This window comes from Gallus gallus, chromosome 2 (genome assembly GCF_016699485.2).
Source record: "Gallus gallus isolate bGalGal1 chromosome 2, bGalGal1.mat.broiler.GRCg7b, whole genome shotgun sequence".
NCBI classification, from domain to species: Eukaryota; Metazoa; Chordata; class Aves; order Galliformes; family Phasianidae; genus Gallus; species Gallus gallus.
The window spans coordinates 40,939,416-40,959,439 of record NC_052533.1 but is presented as its reverse complement, the minus strand read 5'-3'; the positions used below and the strand labels follow the sequence as shown (position 1 = coordinate 40,959,439).

General features: G+C 39.6%; 1 protein-coding gene across 4 annotated transcripts in view; it reads left to right on the top strand.

Annotated features, from left to right (window-relative positions):
- The window catches only part of SNRK (SNF related kinase), a 39,324-nt gene that overhangs the window by 3,966 nt on the left and 15,334 nt on the right, over nucleotides 1-20,024 (top strand). For 3 of the 4 annotated variants that reach the window (XM_015281500.4, XM_040682461.2, XM_046923298.1), the window contains 2 exons: nucleotides 8,020-8,118; nucleotides 9,129-9,822. In XM_015281500.4, coding sequence (XP_015136986.1) covers nucleotides 9,234-9,822 — 589 coding nt within the window. In that variant the 5' untranslated portion in view covers nucleotides 8,020-8,118; nucleotides 9,129-9,233. Of the gene's footprint in view, nucleotides 1-8,019; nucleotides 8,119-9,128; nucleotides 9,823-20,024 lie in introns of those variants that run through there. The other variant, NM_001199702.2, reaches the window with a different exon arrangement.

Sequence of the window (20,024 nt, the reverse complement as noted above, 5' to 3'; positions counted from 1 at the left end):
GTAGAAACCCAACAAGTCCTTACAGTAGGATTTCTGGTAGGGGTGCTGCAAAGTCCTGTCTAAAAGATAGTGATTCCATCGTGAATCACAGTAATGATTTCTGTCTGATACACCAATCATTTCTTCATCGGTGTCATGTTCCAAGTTAATTTTGGGAGGAGGAACAAAGGGAAACATCTAGAATATCAAAGCCAGGATTGGAGAAGTGGCATAAAATGGACTTCTGAATAACCACCATGAGTTATTTCTCTTGCTTGCAAGGTTGTTGAAATGCTTGCTGGTTTCTGTGATCGTCAGGCTTGATGGATATCAGATCTCGATTGGTGAGGTTTATGAAGATCTGTAATTAAAACATCCATGTTAATTTCCTATGGCTGAGAATTTTTCCAGCAGATACTGCAGAGTGGTAATTTGGATTGTATAGCTTGATGTCACTATTCTGAAACAAAGATTTAAGGATACAGAAAGTACTGGAAGATACAGAATTTGGAGCGAATACTCTTAGAAGATGGTTTTCATATACTACTTTACAGAAGGCAGTTCAGGGGAGATGATCATTTGAGAAGGTCTGGTGTTCTCTGCAGTAAGACTTTAAGAGCAGCTTTAGATCTTAAGTGGTCTGTACTGCTGAAGCATCTGACATGTGAACGGGGTGGTGGTATGTGTTTCATGGAACACGTTGTTCTGTTTGTTTAGCTGCATACTGGACTTTGAGAAGAGGCATGAGAGGAAAACAGACAGAAATTAACTGCTTTTGCAGCTGTGGCTGGTGTGAAGACTTTAAAGAGTGTAAAGCTATTGCTGAGTTTATCAAATCCACAGAGTGGATTGCATTTGTCTTGTCTATTACCTCTTCTTAGAAATGGAAAGTGCTTTGTGAACAGTAGTGATTATCAGTGTGGTTGTGAAAGTATCTTGGGCTCTTAAAACATTTCACAACTAAAGGCATTTGGGATCATTGCCAGTGACTACTTACGGTGGTTTGTCTGTGGCTCCTAATTTGATCACTCTTAGTGCATCTGTCCCCTTAATAGCCATGTCATCTATTCTGTGCTGAACCCCAACTCTCTCAGCCTGTCTCCATGGGGGAGGTGCTTCAAGTGCTCTGATCAGTCTTATGGCCTCCTCTGGGCCTGCTCCAACAGATCCATGCCCTTCTTCTGCTGGGCACCACGCTGCTGGAGGGGGGGGGCTCACGGGAGTGGAGTAGAGCAGGAGGATCACTATGTTTTGCTCTTCACTCTCAGGTTGTGCAGGCTCTCCTAGTTCTTTTGCAACACATTAAGCTAGTACACTTTATATTTTTCCCTAATCTATATCACTAACCACTCACACACCGTACCTCATCCATAAGACTTCTATTTGTAGGCCCAGGAGCATTGTTTTATAGAGTTTGGTGGCCTGTCAAATAATTCTACATCTGACTATTCTCCAAATAATGGGCCTTAGAGTTGGAGCATTCTTATTTAGTGTTTTGTTACTTCTAGTTTAGGTTCTAAGAAGAATGAAGCTGAGGCATTAATAACTGATACCTGCAACGCATTCTAAAATAATAAAATGCTAACACTTCACTACATGCTTCACAAATGCTAAATGGCAGAACTTAATTAGCAGCTTACAACTCATACCTTCTCAGAGCAAAATTCTGAATACCATTTAGAACTAGGGAATGTTATTAAATTATGCAAATTAATAATTTTGTTTATATGGATTGTAGAGCTACCTGGTAACTCTTCTTTGTTCATTGTTATGGATGTAGCCATGCTGACTGGTAGAGGGATTTGCTGACGTATCTTGACGTTTTAGTAAGAGTGCTGTGAGGTGAATGGTGTTGCTGTGGGAGCTAGCAATGAGACCTAATATGAAAACAAAATAAGTGTAGTAGATTTCTCAAGGTGTACGTGCAGTGTTGTACTGAGGAACTTGTCAGGAGTGGGAGGGTTTATGGGCTTTGTCATCAGTGAAGGGAAAGGCATGACTACACCATGACATACAAGCATATCAAATGGAAAGTACACGTAAGATAGCCTTGCTTATATAAGGGCAGAGTTGTGAAACCTAAGCTCCCCCCTTCGCTGTATCTGCAAAGCATTTGGCTGTAGGGCAGCTGTAGATTGGTGTTGCTTTGAGTACCTTTGGCAGTTGTGGTGGCATAGGTTGCAGGAAAGCCAGGGAGGAAGGGCTGCTTTGTTGGGCTGTGTGTGGAAGCAGAGAGACAGCACAAGTGTTCCAAATCATAAGTCCCATGTTGTGCCAGCCTATTCAGGGGATATCAGGTACTGTGAGGTTTTACAGATTTCAAATACCATGGAGGAAATGGATCATGACCAGTTTTCAGAGCATGTAGTATACATTAGCCATGCATGCTCTTCAAGCTTCACATATGCAGCACTTCATACCTGTTTCAAGCATGTTGGCTTTCCCTTATATAAGAGAATCAGCGAACAAAAGCCTTCTCGGGAAAGCAGATTAGCACACTGTAGTATCCTCACACATAAAGAGCGGCTCATGCTTTTGTAAAAATGAACTGTCTTCAGAGACTTATAGATGAGGCTGCGAGGGTACCTTGCTGTGGGATAGCAGATAAACACTGGTAGGGAGCAGTGAAATAATATGAAAAATCCTGCTTGCCAAGTTCGTATACTGAGTAGATACTTCCTTTGATATACATTCAGATTATAACAACTGGTGTAAGTTGCTTTCTGAGTCAAAAAGTTGCTTTTGTATCTGTGATCAACTTGGGCCTACTTTTGATTTATGTTGCTGTTCTAACTAGAAACTGTAAGTCTTACCCTCAACATGTATTTATTTAGTAAATAATTGGTGTGGATACTGTTATTCTTCTGAGACAAGAGAGTCTGAAAGGCGAAAAGGAGGTGACATTTCTTTGCCTTGTGTATGTGTACATCCACAGAACTTGTCACCTTAAACTCCTTTAACAGAGGATGAAAACGTGCTCCTAAGAAATGATTCGTTTGGTCTACTCTGTTATCTGCTTTAGGGTGTAATTTGTTTGTGACTCGTGTGTGTTGACTGAATCTCCATTCACTGTGAAGGGAGACAGGAATGGTTAGCTCTCTGGAGGGATGTGTGCCCTTCAAGATTACTTCAGGTTTCACGTCTGTTGGACTGATAACGGAGAGAAGGTTTTGTTTTGATAATACTGTAATGTTGCATTGAAATGGAGCCTTGAATCTTAATTTTCTAAATTAAGAAGCTAATACAGATATTAAAGCTGGGTGAAGCAGACTGGTCTTGCATGTAACATATAATCTGATAGAAACTTAATGGAAAGGATGGGTTGCTTACAGAAACAGTAATGTCTCTGAAATGTGCTGTTTTTTCCTAAACAGACCTGTTAGACATCAATCCAGATACTTCTAGAGGTGACTGAATTGCTGTACCGTTGTTTACTCTCTTAAACAGATGCATCTAATATTACAAAACTATTTCTGCTGATCTCTGCTACGAAAACTGCGGTATCTGTGAGATGGGAGGCATACAGTGGTTGCTCTGAAAGTAATGCCTTCTCTTTTGTTTGCCCATGATGTCAGAGGTGGATGTTGGTGGTACGGCAGTAGATGTTCAACCTTCCCACCAATATTCCATTACTTGTTGTTGCTGTGTGACAGATGGCAGCTGAGGGGCAGTCTGACAGAACAGTGTCTGACGTGGAAGCATGTATGAAGCAGAGATGTAGAATGGAATTCCTCCATGATGGAAAAACCACACCCGCTGACATTTATCAATGCTTGCTGAATGTTTCTGGAGACCAAACAGTGAATGTGAGCACAGTGAGGTGATGGGTGGTGTGTTTTAGGAGTGGTGACAATGGCATGAAAAATGACATGAAAAAACAAGCCACATTCTGGATGGCCATGCACAGCTATCACAGCACAAAATGAAGAGCATCTCTCTCAGCTCATCTGCACAAATCAGCTAATGGTGGTGACTGTGTTGAAAAATAGTGTTTTTATAGCTGAGATTTGCTCTATCAAATAGTGTTATTGTGCTCTTCATGTCTTCTGTAGTTTCCACGGAAATATCAGGGAGGTGTTTCTTCTGGAGCAACCTACGTAGTCGTAAAGTCACCTACGTTTGAAAACACCCTGAAGTCCATCAAATCCGCTCATCACCTAACTGTATGAAGACCTCCACTAAACCATGCCCTAGGTGTTGTGTCCACATCTCTTAAATGCCTGCAGGGTTGGTGATCCCAACAGCTCCTTGAGCAGCATTGTCCAGCTCCTCAGCCCATTTTCCATGAAGAAACTCTTGCTGATACCCATTTCAAACCTCTGCTGGCACAACTTGAGACTGTTGCTTTGTGCCCTCTTTTCTTGCTCCTTAAGTACTTTCAAAATTCTATCTTCCTCTAGTGAGAAACTGAGGAAAAAAATACTCCGTTGTCAGGATAATGGTAGCACTAAAAGCAAAATCAGTGAAGAGTATGAATATAGCAACTGTGTTATCTTAATTGGAATATTTACATTGTAACCAGGCTTTGTATGTGTATGTACTATCAGGGTTTTGTCTCCATTTCCTACTAGCAAACCATTTTTACTTTAGTTTGTCTAGCAAGCATGTGTTCAGAGGTGAGAGCTTCAGCTCTGAGTATTTGTTTTAAAAGCACAGAATTAAAAGTTAGTCTTTTATTGAGCCTTTATGTTAAACTACTAATGAATTTATGGTAATTTTAGCTAATGAGACTGCAGCATTAATAAATGTAGTTTAATTTCCGTCTCTGTAAGCTTTTATCCTATTGATTACTGTCGAAGAGATTTTTCTTTGGCTTAAGCATAACTGATTTTTGCTGGAATAATGCTGCAGGTTAATGTTTATGAGTTGTAAACATTTAGTTTGTACAAACATTGCTGAAAATGTGCCAAGTGAACAAAACACTTGCGTCTAAATCTTTCCTCAGAGCTGAGTGTTGTAGGTGCTTAAATTCAGACAAATTACATCCTGTTACATGTGGCTGGGTTTGCTTTCTCTCCTCTGTAGGAATGGAACCTTCTTAAATTTGGAAAAGATGCTAACCTAAAATGAATTGAGCCTTTTTTGGTCAGTTATCCTTGCTTCTTCCAGTGCCGAAGCTTTGGTTTTTGCCATGCAATAAGAAAGCTCTGTTTTGTGTGAACACAAATACACAGGTATCTTTGAATCTGGGACTTTAAAGAAGGTCTCTCTTAATGCCACATCTCCTCAGAGACCTGTTTTATGGCCTGAGTCAGATTTGTAGGTTGTGATGTATTCTTCTGAATGGAGGTTTAAGTCTTGAGGTTTGACTTAATATTTAGGCAAGAAAGAGTCTGTAAGAAGTTGAGCATGGTAGTTTGTGGTGTTGATAGCTTGTATGTTACAGAAGGTTCTCAAACTCTTAAAGTAGTTCAATTTTAAGATACTAATTTAGGATGGATTATGGGCAAAACCAGATTTGTGTCGATGATTGATGTCCTTCTAGAAATTAAAGTCTTTTTCCTTATTAAATAATAAGAGTCTGGTTAGAGTGTGGTTCTTTTTTTTTTTTTTAATCATAGAATGGTTTGGGTTTAAAGGGACCTTAACAACCATCTAGTTCCAAATCTTCTGTCATGTGCAAGGTTGTCACCTACTAGATCAGGCTGCCCAGGGCCACCTCCAGCCTGGACTTGAACTTCTTCAAGGATGGGCACCCACAGCCTCTCTGGGCAGACTGTGTCAATGCATCACTGCTCTCTGAGCAAAGAATTGCTTCACAACATCTAACCTGAATCTTTCCTCTTTTAGTCCTGTCACTGTCAGACAGTGTAAAAAGTTTTTCTCTCCCTTGTAAAAGCTCCTTTCAAGTTCTGGAAGGCTGCAGTGGAGTCTCCCTGGTGCCTTCTCCGTACTGAACAATCCAAGCTCTCATCCCCTCTCCATAGAAAAGGTGCTCCAGTCCTCTGATGATCCTTCTAGACCTCCTGTGGACCTGCTGAAAATCTTTCCAGTGCTGGGGCCCCCAGATGGGGCCTCTCTAGGGCAAAGAAGAGGACAATCCCCTCCTTCTCCCTGCTGGCCACACCTCTTCTGATGCAGTCCAGGATATGGTTGGCTTTCTGGGCTGCAAGCGCACGTTGCTGGCTCATGTGCAACTTTTCATCTGCCAAAGCCCCTAAGCCTCTCTGGAGGGCTGCTCTCAGCAAGTTCAGAATGTGCCATGCGGGCCATGTGTGTAGCCTGTCTAGGATTTAGATCAGTTGTATATGGTGCAACTTCCGTCACCTTACATTACTGAGAAACTATAATAAAACATTGTATGAAAACAGTTGAGTGTTCAATAGCAGTCTAAATGAACAGGGCAAGAAAAAAAGCTTCGCATAAACCAACAGACTGATCTAAGAAAGGATAAACCAGAAAATGTTTGGAGAAGAGTGAGAAGCATATTAAAGTCTATGGACTGATCTCTGTAAAAGGAATCACAAACTCAGACTTGAACAAGGTAGAGCTGAAGCTAGGAAGGAACCTAAATCTGTGAGTACTTCAGGCATGGGTGAATTAGAGTATGATAGTTCTTGTTTTGAGACAGACGGTGAGTGTGAAGATGCACAACTTACCAGGAGACCAAATACAAGAAGTGGTTCTTCTCACAGCACGTGTGTTTAACAGCTTAACTAGCTTGTTGTAGGGTGTTGGCAATACTAGAAACTGACATACTTTTATAGAGCACCTACTTGATTTCATCTGGATGGAATCCACCTGATGTTATTAACACCTGTAAAGATGGTTCTGAATCTGCTGAAGACAAGTAGGGTTTCATTATTTATTGTTGTGTTTGCTTTTGTCTCATGTTCTTCCCTTTGCATCTTCTAATGGTTACTTACTGGGTAGGAAACAGTTCAAGATGGGTCTTTGGTAGCATGCCATCATCTAGTTTTGTACTTTCTGGAATAAGGGTGGGATGTATAATGTGATTCAGTTGATGGCAATTGAGGAAATTCTGTAAGACTAGCAGTGTGGGGTATGTTGAGAAGCAGATATTGCAACCCTATGAATTACTAAATTACAACGATCTGTTGTTGGAAAAAGTATGGAGTCAATTTCCCAGACCCAGTAATCTCAACCTGATAAAAAATTGTCCAAATTGGGGAGGTAGTCTGTGCACTTGCTGTCTCAATACAGTAGAAAACTGTCTGCTGAGAGGTTCCCTTGGGTATAAATGGGAGTTGTTTGGAGCATTAGTTTTAAATCAAACCAAGAAAAACCTCATCTCTTCAGTCTCCTCTCAGATATCTCTCCAGTGTTTCTCTTCCTTGCTGCTTTCCTGTTGACCCAACGGTCCCTCCCATGTAGTTGGTTGTAAAGTAGACTGAGAAGAAACCTGTGTTTCTGGACTGTAGGCATCCTTACCAAGTGGAGTATGGATTTTAGTTCAGGTTGCTCATCTATGCAGTATGTATTGCAAGATGGGACACGTCAATGTAGTACTTCACCTTTCTGCATAAGAAAGAATAGACTTGCTTTGATTTGAGGTATTTGATGCCTCTTAGAGGTAATGCTTGGGGAATTACTTGAAAATAAATTTGTTGTTGTTGTTTTCCAGTGGGCAGCTCTAGATTTAAATGACCATGCTCCAAATGCGCTAGGAAACTACTTTGGTTTTCACTATTGCTCCTAAGTTTTAGATGTTTTACTGTAGCTTATGGATGCGTCCACCTGTACCTTGAATAATCAAATCTAAAAAGAGGAAAAAATATATCTTTAACAGAAAACTTTTGTTATTTCAGCACTAGATTTTGATGCATGGTATTTGTAAGTGAAACTGAGTCATTTTTGGAAGAATGTCTGAAGTACAGTGCTTAATAGCTGAATAAAGAGGTCCAGTAGCACAAAATCAATTGTTTTGTTCTTTTTAAAGCTTGATTAATATTCCTCCCAAAACAAACACCAGAGAATAACAACAAACACTCCATGTTTATGTAATTGTTGCACTTGCTCTGTTCCTTGGTTAAGTTTTGAGGTTTCAAAAGTTGATTTGATTTCATTCAAATTTTACAGGGGTGGAGGTGTTGAACTGCATTCCCACTGACTTTATGGAAGTAGACAGCTGGATAGAGAAGAGGTTATACCATGATTCCAGCTGGGAGAAGCAGTAAGGTGAGCTTGTTAAACATCAGACAATCCTCACAGGACCCCAAGCTTGTAATGGAATACATAGGAAATCAGGTTCATTAGTTTACTGCCTGTGAAATAGCTTGTGTAGCAGGGAGTGTTTTTAATTTAATGCTTGTGTTTCTGACTTGAGAATAGCTAATGTCAGAACTGTTTGCTTGCCAGCTTCCTTTCCAAAGCTTTTCTTCTTGAAGTTTTGTTTTGAAACTGAGAAAATGTATTCTGAAAAAGAATATATATTATAAAGAGCTGTGTTTTCTGTTACATTGAGTTGGCAGTAAGCCATCTAGGTTTTCATATTTCCAGGTGCTTTGTGCTTGAAGTGGGATGAATGGCAAGCTTTTTGATAAGTAAAGATTGTTAAACTTCAGTCTAAGTTACAAGCACGAGAAAAAGTTTTTGGGGTGTTTTACATATGAAATAAAATGAAAATAAGGCCTTCTAAAACAAGTTTGAATATGAATGTTCTATAAAATTGACCTTACCTGTTGAAATGCATGCTGGATTTAGTAGTAAGCAGAAATTTGGCACAAACTGAACCTCCGGGGTTGTCTCTGCTTCCTTTCTATTCTTACGACTTATTGCCAGGGCTGCTGAATACACAAACTTTTTATCACCAGTTTCTATAACTCTAGTCAAAATATTTAACCAAACTTTTTTTTTTGTAAGCCAAATGTTTTAATTTCAGCCTGTAAAGCTTTGTTAATTTGTGGTAATTACAGGATTAGTTGATAGTACTTGAACTCACATGTAACAAAATGAAATCTTGTATGTCAGTTTGTTTAACATGCTGCAACATGAAAGAGTAAGCTAAAATCTAAGATAAATCAAATGTTTTCATGTAAATATTCTATGTTGTCCAGCTGATTTCTGGCCATTAAAATAGCCAGAAAAGTAATCTGTAATAACGTGCTTGTGTGACTTCAAGGGAACGACAGGATAATGGTTTTACTTACTTTCGTACAAATATATAGTCTTGTCTCTACTTTTTTCAGGCGTGCTTGGCAGTGACGATGGACTATTTATTTGCAACGGATACTCTTCTATGAAAAGATCACAGTTCCAAAGAGCTTAAGCATTATTTCATCTTCTGAAACAGAATGGCAGGCTTCAAACGGGGATATGATGGAAAAATTGCGGGATTGTATGACTTGGATAAGACTTTGGGCAGAGGACATTTTGCTGTGGTCAAACTTGCTCGACATGTCTTTACGGGTGAAAAAGTAGCAGTAAAAGTAATTGACAAGACCAAACTGGATACTCTAGCTACTGGACATCTTTTTCAAGAAGTTAGATGCATGAAACTGGTGCAGCATCCCAATATTGTACGGCTGTATGAAGTGATTGACACCCAGACGAAACTTTATCTCATCTTAGAACTAGGTGATGGAGGGGATATGTTTGATTACATCATGAAGCACGAAGAAGGTCTGAATGAGGATCTGGCAAAAAAGTACTTTGCTCAAATAGTTCATGCTATATCATACTGCCACAAACTGCATGTAGTTCACAGAGACTTAAAGCCAGAGAACGTGGTCTTCTTTGAAAAACAAGGACTTGTGAAATTAACTGATTTTGGCTTCAGCAACAAATTTCAGCCCGGAAAAAAGCTCACCACGAGCTGTGGATCTCTCGCCTATTCTGCTCCTGAAATTTTACTTGGGGATGAATATGATGCACCAGCAGTGGGTATGTCCTCTTTGAATTCAACAACTGATCTAAATGTGAAGTACCATGATGTTGTACCACTGTTTTCTGTTTCAAGATAATGCTGTATGTGGGAGCCAGTTAACTGGCAGGAAATGTTATCGTGATGCTAAAGTTACAGATGACTTAGTGTTGGAGCATCTCTATCTGAAAAAGTTATTGAAATTCTTTCCCTATGGACTGATATGATTGTGTGTGTTGTAAATAACTTTTATATTAATAGGACGGCAAATGCAATATATTGATGCAAACATTCATTTGAACTTGCTTTGTTCAAGGACATTGCCTCCTTTTCAGGAAAGTACTTGTTCTTAACTTATTTCTTTTGTTTAAATCCCCCAAAGCTATTGATTGTTTCTTGTTTAGTTTAGCCATCTGGGAATGACCCTGTGAGCCCATGCTACTTGTGTTCTACTGTTAGGTGGTAGGAATCCATTTTTAGTACCTATTTAGCTTTCAAATGAAACAAAAAATTAGGGGCAGCATTAACTCCCTACTACCTTTCTGCTCTTTTCTTGTCTGAGAGCTGAAAGTAGGGAGTAAGTTCCTACTTGATTCACATTTTAAAAGATAAGAGTAGCAGCCATGTGTAAGTTGGTCTTCATGTTGTACCTGGATAGCGCAGTGCGCTAGTAACACAGGGAATTGTCTTGCTATTGTTTTAGGCCTCCTGCATGTGCTATTAGAAGTAACTTAATTGTTGGGTTTTTTTAAATATTGACAATAGTAAATACTGTTGTGTGGTCATATCTGTTAACCAAAGTAGTATTAACCACACGTTCAGGTGCGTAACATTTCCAGTGACTTAAAGCAGTCACAGTATTTCTTGTGCTTGTGTGCCTGTTATGTGATACTTCTAGTCTCTTAGCACTGGTGAGGATTGGGTATACCACTGTGGCTGTATTTTGCTGTGCTCAACATGTGATGGTTTAAATTTTGAGACTTTCAACATGTCCAAGTCTTGCTAAGCTACCTGAAAAAAGGTAAGATATTTTTGTAGGCTGACAAGATATTCCTGTGCACTGTTGGACTATTATTCATTTTAAAAATATAAATACTTCCAGTTATTAGGTCTTATTTTATTAAGAGGAGAGGATAAACTGGACTGTGTAACCAGCAGGTGGGAACACTGAGGACAGGGACTTGAGAGGAATGGGAGTTCAAGATAGGCTTGTGGTTTTGGAAGGTCTGAACATCTGAGATGCTACCTTTTAAATGGTCATCTCCAGGTTTTTATTTGTGGTCTTAAGACTTTTGTTGCTGTGTTTCATATTCTGTGATAAGTAGTCTTTTCTCCTACTGCAGTTTTATGGAACTTTGAAAAGTCATTAGTGAATAAACAGTAATTGCAGTGGTGCTTCTTGGGAGCTGCACTTTGCTCAGCATTAGGAGACTTAAGCTTTGTTGGAGTATAAGCTAGAGCAGTACAGATGTCACACACAACTCTTGTGAGGGTCACTTCTAGAAATGTTACAGTGGTGTAAAGTCTGAATGCTGTATTGTAGGGCATTACTTGAAGTGGAGAAACATTGTTTGTCTGAGAGTTATCTTTTTGGGACTTGGCCTTGAGAGATGCCTTTCTCTGTCCTGGAGAGTTTAAATCTACCTTGAGTCAAAAAGCTTTGACCAGATAGTCTGAATTAAATGATGTGTTAATAAACCACACACAATAAACCTCTTACTATTTCAGTGTAAGAATGGTGACATCATAGAAAACGTTTCTTACAGTAATTTGTAAGCAGTTGGATCAAATGATAGTAGTAGAAGAAAATGGTTGAATTGATTAATGGAGGAGGAGGTGTCCAGCAGTGTGGCTTATTGGGCATTGATGTGAACAGTAGAAAAACTTAGCTGAAAATGAACTTCTGGTGTAATTTAAGGATGCTAGTTAATCTGTATTTCCCAGGATATTGAAGTACATGCAGTGGTCAGTTTTTGCTTGCTCCCCAGTGTACAGTGCCAGTTACTGGATACTGGATCCTGTAGCCTCATCAGCAGATTGCAGGGCTTCTATTCTAACTTCTTTAGTGACAAAAAACCGAAACACTGTACTACTTGCATTTATCTGAAGTTGTCATATTAAAAAAAAGAAAAAAGAAAAAAACTCACTGCATAGTTTTTTGTGTGTGACTTGTGACAAAATGGCATTTCCAATGTCTTAATCATATCAGAATGACTGTAAGTGAAAATACCACTTACATTTTGTCGCTGCAAAGAGTTGAAATATTCAGGGCAAGCCTTTTATTAAGTTAAATGCTTAAAATTATGGAAAAGCTTGCTTTATGGAATGTAACTGTTTCAGCTAGTTTAGAGACTAATCTGTCCTTTGTGATGCTACTTAAAAGCTTTCACACTTGAAAAGAGACTACCTAATTTAGGTCTGTCATTTCCTTTTGTGTTTGAGGCTGTAGTTAAAATGATGCAAGGAGAGCATTAGGCAACGATCGTATGTTCTCAGGGCTTCTTAGAATCTGAGTGAGTTAGATAATGAGAAGCTCTGTTGCTTGGAGTTTTCTGTGGTGTTCTCCCAACTTAAAATTTGTTCTAGTCAGGTTGTGGGATTGGGCTTGTTTATTTAGCGTTATTGAGCACGGGCCTCTAAAATGGTACTGCGATACACACATAACATTGAGAAATTAGTGATGGGACCTCTGGTGTAGCAGTCTGTCCTCACAGCAACGCAACGAGAATAGTGGGAGATAGTCATAAAAACACGACTAAGGATATTACGGTTACTCAAACTCAGTGCTGCTTGATTGGCAGCTTGGAGTCCAAATCCATTTTGCTGCCTTCTGTCAAGTTGCAGGGGCCAACTGTGTTGCTTTCAGACCCACTTTGTCACTGCTGAAGGGAACTTGGGCTCTTCTGTTTTCTTTTTTACATGAAGGATTGCAAGGGCTTATTTGCATGTGGTGCTGCTGGAGTGTGTGGCTGTTCAAAGCTTCAGCTGGGTTTGCCTTGTGCTTGAGCACTGCTGAGCATGCAGCTGACCTTATCTGGCCTGCATGAAGCTCGTTCTGATGTTTTTGCCTGCATATAGCACTTTATTCACCAAGTAAATGACTGATGTAAGCATCGTGGCCAGTGGCTATTTACAATGACCTCTTACCTTATGAGAATGCTGAATATAAGATTTGACAAGCTTAGCTAGGGGTGAAAAAAATAGTAAGATGTTTTGTAAGCCATATATGGTATTGAATTACCTTGCAAATCTGACAGTGTTTTTGAGTTCTGGTAGGTTCAAAATTGGATTGCAGCCAAACACGATAGAAGTAAAACAGAGGTGAGGCAAAAAAAAAAATCCTTCAACAGCTTTTTAATGACTGTTTTCTTTTCCAAAGCTTCCTTTTTAATGTTACGCTGCAACGTTTTTGGGTAGTTGGATGTATTATGTAGTGAGTCTGAAGATTTGGGGTTGCAGAAAGCTAAAATGGCACGGTAGGTAGCTGCTTCCAGCATGTGGTTTTCCCCTTCCGTTTTGCTTGCATCAGTGCAGAGCTATCCCTTCTTGTGTGCTACGTTCTGTTGCGTGGCTGCCTATTTGATGAGCTGTTCTGATTAGTTAATTTGATAGAAGGCTATTAATTTTTCTACAGGCTTAACTTCTGCCAGGTTAGCAAACGGAGCTGTTTGTTCACATAGTGTTGAGCTGGTGCAAAGGAAGTGATGGGAGCTTGCGGCTTGCACCAGAGTTCTGGAGGAAGGTGATAAGACCTGCCCTTTTTAGCAAGAAGCAAGTTTAGGTTAGATCAGCTCAGCCTAGCTCATTTGTCTTCACCTTCCGTGCGAGAGAAGCTCATTTGGCTGAAAATGACAGTCATTCATCAAGTGGCGTTAACAAAGCATATTTTATGTTCTGTGCCAGTATCCAAGTGAAACTACAGAGGGGAAGCTCTCAGGATAGGGTTTAGTAGATATGCTAGTAACCAAAGTCTAACTTGAGTACAGGGATGCCTTTAGTCATCCCTCCACGTTCACACGTGAACTGTTTTCATTATGTTTCGAACTGCTGTGGGGAAAGTAGTTATCATGATGGAATCCATGTCCATGGGATAAGAAGCTTCATTTCATGTGCCTTACAAAGAACTACTCCGATGACTTACGTTCGACCTGTGACCAACTAATTTGGTAACACAGATCTGGTGGGACCTAAATGGATAGTTTTGGAATTGTGGCTAAGCAACAGAAACCAGAAGAGAAGGAATGCATTTCTAAATGCAGGATAGATAAATCAGAGTAAAGCAGACTATTCTGGATTGAGGGCAGTGGTATATATTCAGTGAAAGGTTGAAGGCGTGGGGTTTTTTGATTTGTTCACGAAGAACATCAACAATTTGTCTATGATACTTTCATGCAATTAGCAAAAGCCAGGCAAGTGTCCTGAGGGGAGAAGTAAGCAATAGTTGCCAAACTGAATGAAAATAGAAATGCTTTCCAAAGATAAGAATAGTTACTGATGAGCATGTCTTAGTCAAATAAAGTAACATATAGAACAGACTGTTTCATCAGACAGATAAGCTAATTATGAAAATAATTTGCTGAATGCCATTTGCTATTTATGCTCTTTTTTTTTGGAGGGATAGGGGAAGGAAGAGATTTTTCTTAATTCTCTTGTCTGAGTGTTCTAATAGCCATTTTAATTGGATTTGCAGAGCTTTAAAGCAAGAACAGCCAGTTCTGCCTGTAAATTCTGATAGTGTTGTCATTGATTGCAAAAGATCTCTGCCTCAGTCTTCTGCAAGGGGGAAGTAAATCCCATTTTACAGAAACATATTTAAACTAGTAGCAAGCATGCTTGTCACTGTTAGCCTTGTGAATCATGAGTCTAGACTTACTCCTGAGCTCAGGGCAAGTTCCGCTCCTAAATTCCTGTCCAAATGAAGTAGTTCAGGATGGGTGTTTGTGCCTACCTTGAAAACAGCCTTGAGACACTGCCCATTTGCTGCCTTCAAGCATGCAAAGACGTGGATGGTTTTTACATTAAAATGTCCACGTTTAGCTCTGCACAGAAGAGCTTGATGTTGAAAAGAGACTCAGCATTCAGGGCTCATCTTCAGGAGGTCCCGGTGAATTCTGCTTTCTTCACAGATGTCCTCTGAAGAGGCTGTGGCAATGGCATTCTCTTTAATATCCTAACGCAGTGCTTGGAATAACTGCCCATGATGCTGCCAATTGGGGCCCGTTTCCATCCTTCATTGATCTCATGTGTAGGTACCTTTGTAGTGGTAAGAAATAAACACGTACACATTCTTATCTCTATAAAAGGTGATGTTTTCATTGATGTTGTTTTTTTTACTCTTGAGCTTAGTGGCTTGTCATGCAGGATAGTTGACATTCAGCTACTTCTCATTGGAATGTTTACTCTAAAACCTGACTAAATGTACATTTTCTGTAGAAAGGCATGTCTTACCAACAGAACAACACATGCAGTGCAAACTGCTCAGCAGTTCTACCTCTGTTAGGAGGAAAAATAACTTGTTCCCACGAAGGTTCTTAAATAACTTTATTAAGGTGCCTCCATTTATGTAGCTAAATGCAAATGTGTCTATTGCAAAAGGAGTATAGTTTTTTAGCTTATGATCACAAGTCCACGTAGCACATACAAAATGTGACAAATGTCTGACTTGAAAGGGCTGGCAAACGTTTGGGGCAAGCCTCTAATACTGAAGTTATCATGCCACAAAAATAAAGCTTTCTGAAATCCATAGAGCTTGTTTTAGGATTAAATGATGCACTTTGGAAAGCAATAAATGCCTAATGAGACGAAGCCCAGCTCAGTGGTTAAGCTGATGAATGTGGATACGGTTTGTGCAGCGTACAAACTTGAGCAGAACAGATGCTTGAGTGCCCTGTGTTCAAGGCAGGCATAGCACAGGCAGCTAGTGACGTGGTTTGGTTTCCATGGCAGTGACTTCATGTTATGTAAGGAAGTTGCGTATACACAGCCCTGGTTGTCATGGCTCTGGGAATCCTGCTCCAGCAGTCCTTTCCTGAGCAACAGTATTTAGTGGGTTTAAAAGCAATGAAATGTCCTCTGGTGCAGTTGGCTAGGTAATGCTTTTAGAGGTTAACCTCTCATTTTATTCAGGACATAACAACAATGACTTCAAGTCAGTAGCGCCCAATGTAAATGATAAATTACTTCTGAAGATCTTTGCTGTGCTTTTGAAAGAGACCCAGATTTTAGTTGCTGCAGCATGATGAGAGTACTGTGTGCCTTCTTTCAGTATACTAATACGAAGTTTTATGTGTAAGGATGCTAAGGGCATGCAGCACCCCAGGCCTAAATCCTTCTTTTGCACCAATTTTCTGAAGAGGGTGAATTGAATAATGTTTGGAGAAGAGAGAAGTAAGCAAGCTCGATGAAGCTTACTTTACGAAGAATAGTAGAAAAACTTTAAACTGTGTAAAAAAATAAATGTTTGTATCGGCTCATCTGAAGTTGGGTTTCCGTAACCCTTCTCTTCCCTATGATCTTCGGTAAGGATTCTCAAATCTGAAACTGGGACAGGCACCCGAGTTCCAGGCTGTGAAAAGGAAATGTGAGCTGTGGATAAATGTTGATTCTTTGGCCCAAGCCAAGGAGCTGTGCTTTCAAAAAACCCAGCTCATCTATTTGGTTAACTTAGTAATAAGCAGAGTCTTATTCTGCTCTCAGCTCCTTGCTGGTGCAGCCCCTTTGTGAACCAGCACCATTCTGTGGCTTCTGATTACTTTTACACGTATTTCTGCAACTTTCTAAGAATGTGTGAAAATAAGGTCTTTCAGACAGGGATTTTCCTCTGTGTTGACCAAGTTAAGAACAGGTATTTTTTATAATGAAGGGCAGCCTTTGTGGTATGTTTTTAAAAGTGTGTGATGTAAAGAAGAATTTCTGTACCCGCAAACTTGGAGTTATTTTTCTTCCCCCTTTCCCCATGTATTAGCTGGTCTAATAAGAAGTATTCTTTCTGGAAACCTCACTTTGCTTAGGTGTCAGGCTCTTATTTCACTGCTGCCACAACATCTTTCTGATCTGTACATACAGCTGCCTTGGCGAAGCTGATGCCTCTGACAAATGAGAGCGCTGGGTCTTGACTGAAGCTTTCACTCAATTTTGATGTTTCCCTTCTTTTGGAATAGCGTAAGAGCACTCTTGGAGGTTTAGAAATAAAGATCAGGATGTGTTGCCTGCTCTGCAAGTGGAAGTGGTCTCCCTGGCAGAAGGAACTAATCTGCTTTTGCTATACCTACAGTGTGAGCAGAAATCAGCAATAGCGGGGTACAGCATGAGAAGGGACAGCATGTAACAGTAAGTCATCGTAGTGGCACTCAGTCAGTTGAGTTCAAACAATCTCCATCTTCCTTAGGACCCATTGAACGGACAGGTTTTCTCATAATTGTAATACATAATACAACAACTCTGATTACAGCAACAGAAAACAATATGGCAGAGAACATTCCTATTGTGTGGGGAAACATTAGTATTCTGTAAACAGATTCTATAGTTAAATAACCTCTAATTCAGATCTTAGTAATGTCTCAAAGAAACCACTCCTCAAATTCTTAGCTGAATGGTACTGTTTTGGAAACAGTGATTTCCAAAATGTGGTATGGTTACTGCACTGAGTGGGAGACCAAAAGCCTGTATCTCTAATAGAAGAAAGCATTTCCATTCTTTCCTCATGTTGTGCTGTATATTTTCTAAAGTTGACAAACAAAAATTTCATCTATGGATCTCCAATAGAAAAAAGTAGAAAACACATTTATGGTATTGATTTTTTTTTTCCCCCTGTGTTTGTAGAATGGCTTAAGATGAATAAATCCATTATAAATGGTAATATTTCTCATGGATTGAGTTAAAGGACTACAGTATATGCTGAATCTTCTAAAATTTGATGGAATTTAATCGTTTTGGAAGGGATGCTTTGAAGGTTTCTAAATCTTGAACTTTGAGTCATGCTGAAAACGAGGAAAGGAAAACATTCAAACTTAATCATATGTTGGGACATTTAACTTTAAAAGAGATACTTGCAGTTGAGATTTCTAACCCTCGGCTGTAAGTGGCTTTAAGACAAAATAAAACTCTTGTAATATTGCAGAATGTGCAGGAATTTCTTTTTCCTTTTCAGGAAACGTAAATGTAAGGGAGATCTGCCAGCAAAAATCGTATTGTTCAATTAAATCCAGTGTTATGTTCTAATAACACGATACTGCTATTACACTACTTACTCTGTTTGGGATTGCATGCAGCAGTGGTCTGAATACACGGAATAGTTAGAAATACCATTGAATCTTCCTGCTCTTCACAAAGCATTTTTGTGCTTCCCTTGCTCTTGTAAGCTTTGTGTATTTCAAACGAACGTGCTTTGAAACTTAGTTCTATGTTTCCTGTTTTCTGTCAGTTTTTGACCACTTCCTTCACACTTGAAACCATCCTTTTTACAGTGGTGTGAGGAGAAAAAAATAATGGTGACTTTACAGCAGAGAGAGACAACCCCGTGCTGGTTCACATGGAGCATTCGAGTTCAGCATGTCCACGCTATCAATACTATTGCAGTTCTTGCTGTACCGCTTCATGCTTTTCTGGACTAAACGCCTGCCTTGTGCCGTTCTAGATGGGCAAAAGGAAGCTGTTGATGCAATGAGGTATTTAACGTGCTGAGTTTGGTTTAGGCCTTACAGAATCACCTCCCTCTGCCTGCTGTTAGCACTCTTTTTCATTATTGTGACTAATGATTACTGTGATGGAGTTGTTTTTTAATAAGATCTAAAGAATGTTGCCTGAAATACTGAGTGGCAAAAGGTAGAGTGAGATTGGCCAGCACTCTGTTTTTACAGTCAGAAAAGAATATGAATTAAACTTCTGCATCAATCTGTTACTCAAGATCCGTAGCCTGAGCTCAGGTCGCTTCTAACTAGGACAAGTGCTGCAGGAAGATTCACTGAATACATTGTCAGTGTTTCTTAGCAAAAGAATCAAAACCCTTAATCCTTTTCATAGATATGCTTGGTGGGGCTACAGCAACATGTATGTTTCCCATTGCATCTCTGACGTGGTAACAACATGCAGTAGACCAGAAAGAGAATGTTATTAAGTGTATTGCCTTGTTCTTTAAAGTGGTTGGTTGGTTTGGCTGTAGTTGAAGGTGGTGTTTCAAAGTAGTAACTGCATCTAGTTAAACTGATGCAGAGAACAGGCTAGGACATCTTATTTGAGAGACCCCTGGTGGAGGGGCAGGGACAGAAATCTTGAATACGTCTTAAATACATCTGCAGCCATCCAGGCACTTAGCTCTGCTTCCGTAGCTGAGGAGATGCTTCCTATAATGTGACGCTGGAGAGCTTGTGAAGGTGACCCAAGGTGGTGTTTGGCATGGCTTAAGGTCTGTGCAAAAATAAGGAAGGAACACAGTAAGTCTTCCCACGTGGAGATTAGAATTATTTAGGCACGCTACTTCATTGCATTCTCTTCTTCCTAGTTATTAGTATACTTTTGGATCTGCTTAAACATGTCTAAGCTATTCCTGACACAGAGTCATTTTAGTAGCTGTGAGTATAGATGCAATGGAGTTCTTTGGACACAGCTGTAAAAATAGGTTGTATACAAAAGCTATGCAATTGCTTCTGCACATGGCCACCTCTTGGCTACATCAGATGAGTGTCTGATGAGGCTAACAAAGTATCTATTTGTTAGGAAAAAGAGTAAGTTTTGCCTGTAGTGTGTGAGAATGAGAGGTCCTTGCTAACCCGGTGTCCTTCACTGAGAGCATAAAATACCTTAGATAATGACTGGATCAAGCAGAAGGTTTTAAGCACCATTTGTAGTTCATAGTTTTTTCTTTCATGCACCTAATGCCTTTTCTATAACACAACACATGATGCATTGTAGCAGGGACTGTAGGAGTGACCTATGAATATGAGGTGCAAAATACAGTAGCTAATGAAAGAAAGATACAGAATTCTCAGTTCTGTGATTAATAATTACTCTTATTTGTTAATACAAATAGTATGTTAATGTATAAACTATACAGAAGCATAGAATCACCAAGGTTGGAAAAGACCTCTAAGATCACCCAGTCCAACCATCCACTTATCACCAATATTTCCCACTAAAGCACAGCCCTTAGCTCAGCATCTAAACAGGTATTTCTTTGCATATAGAGAATGAATTGAATTCTGCTTTCTAGACTTTGATTCTTTAC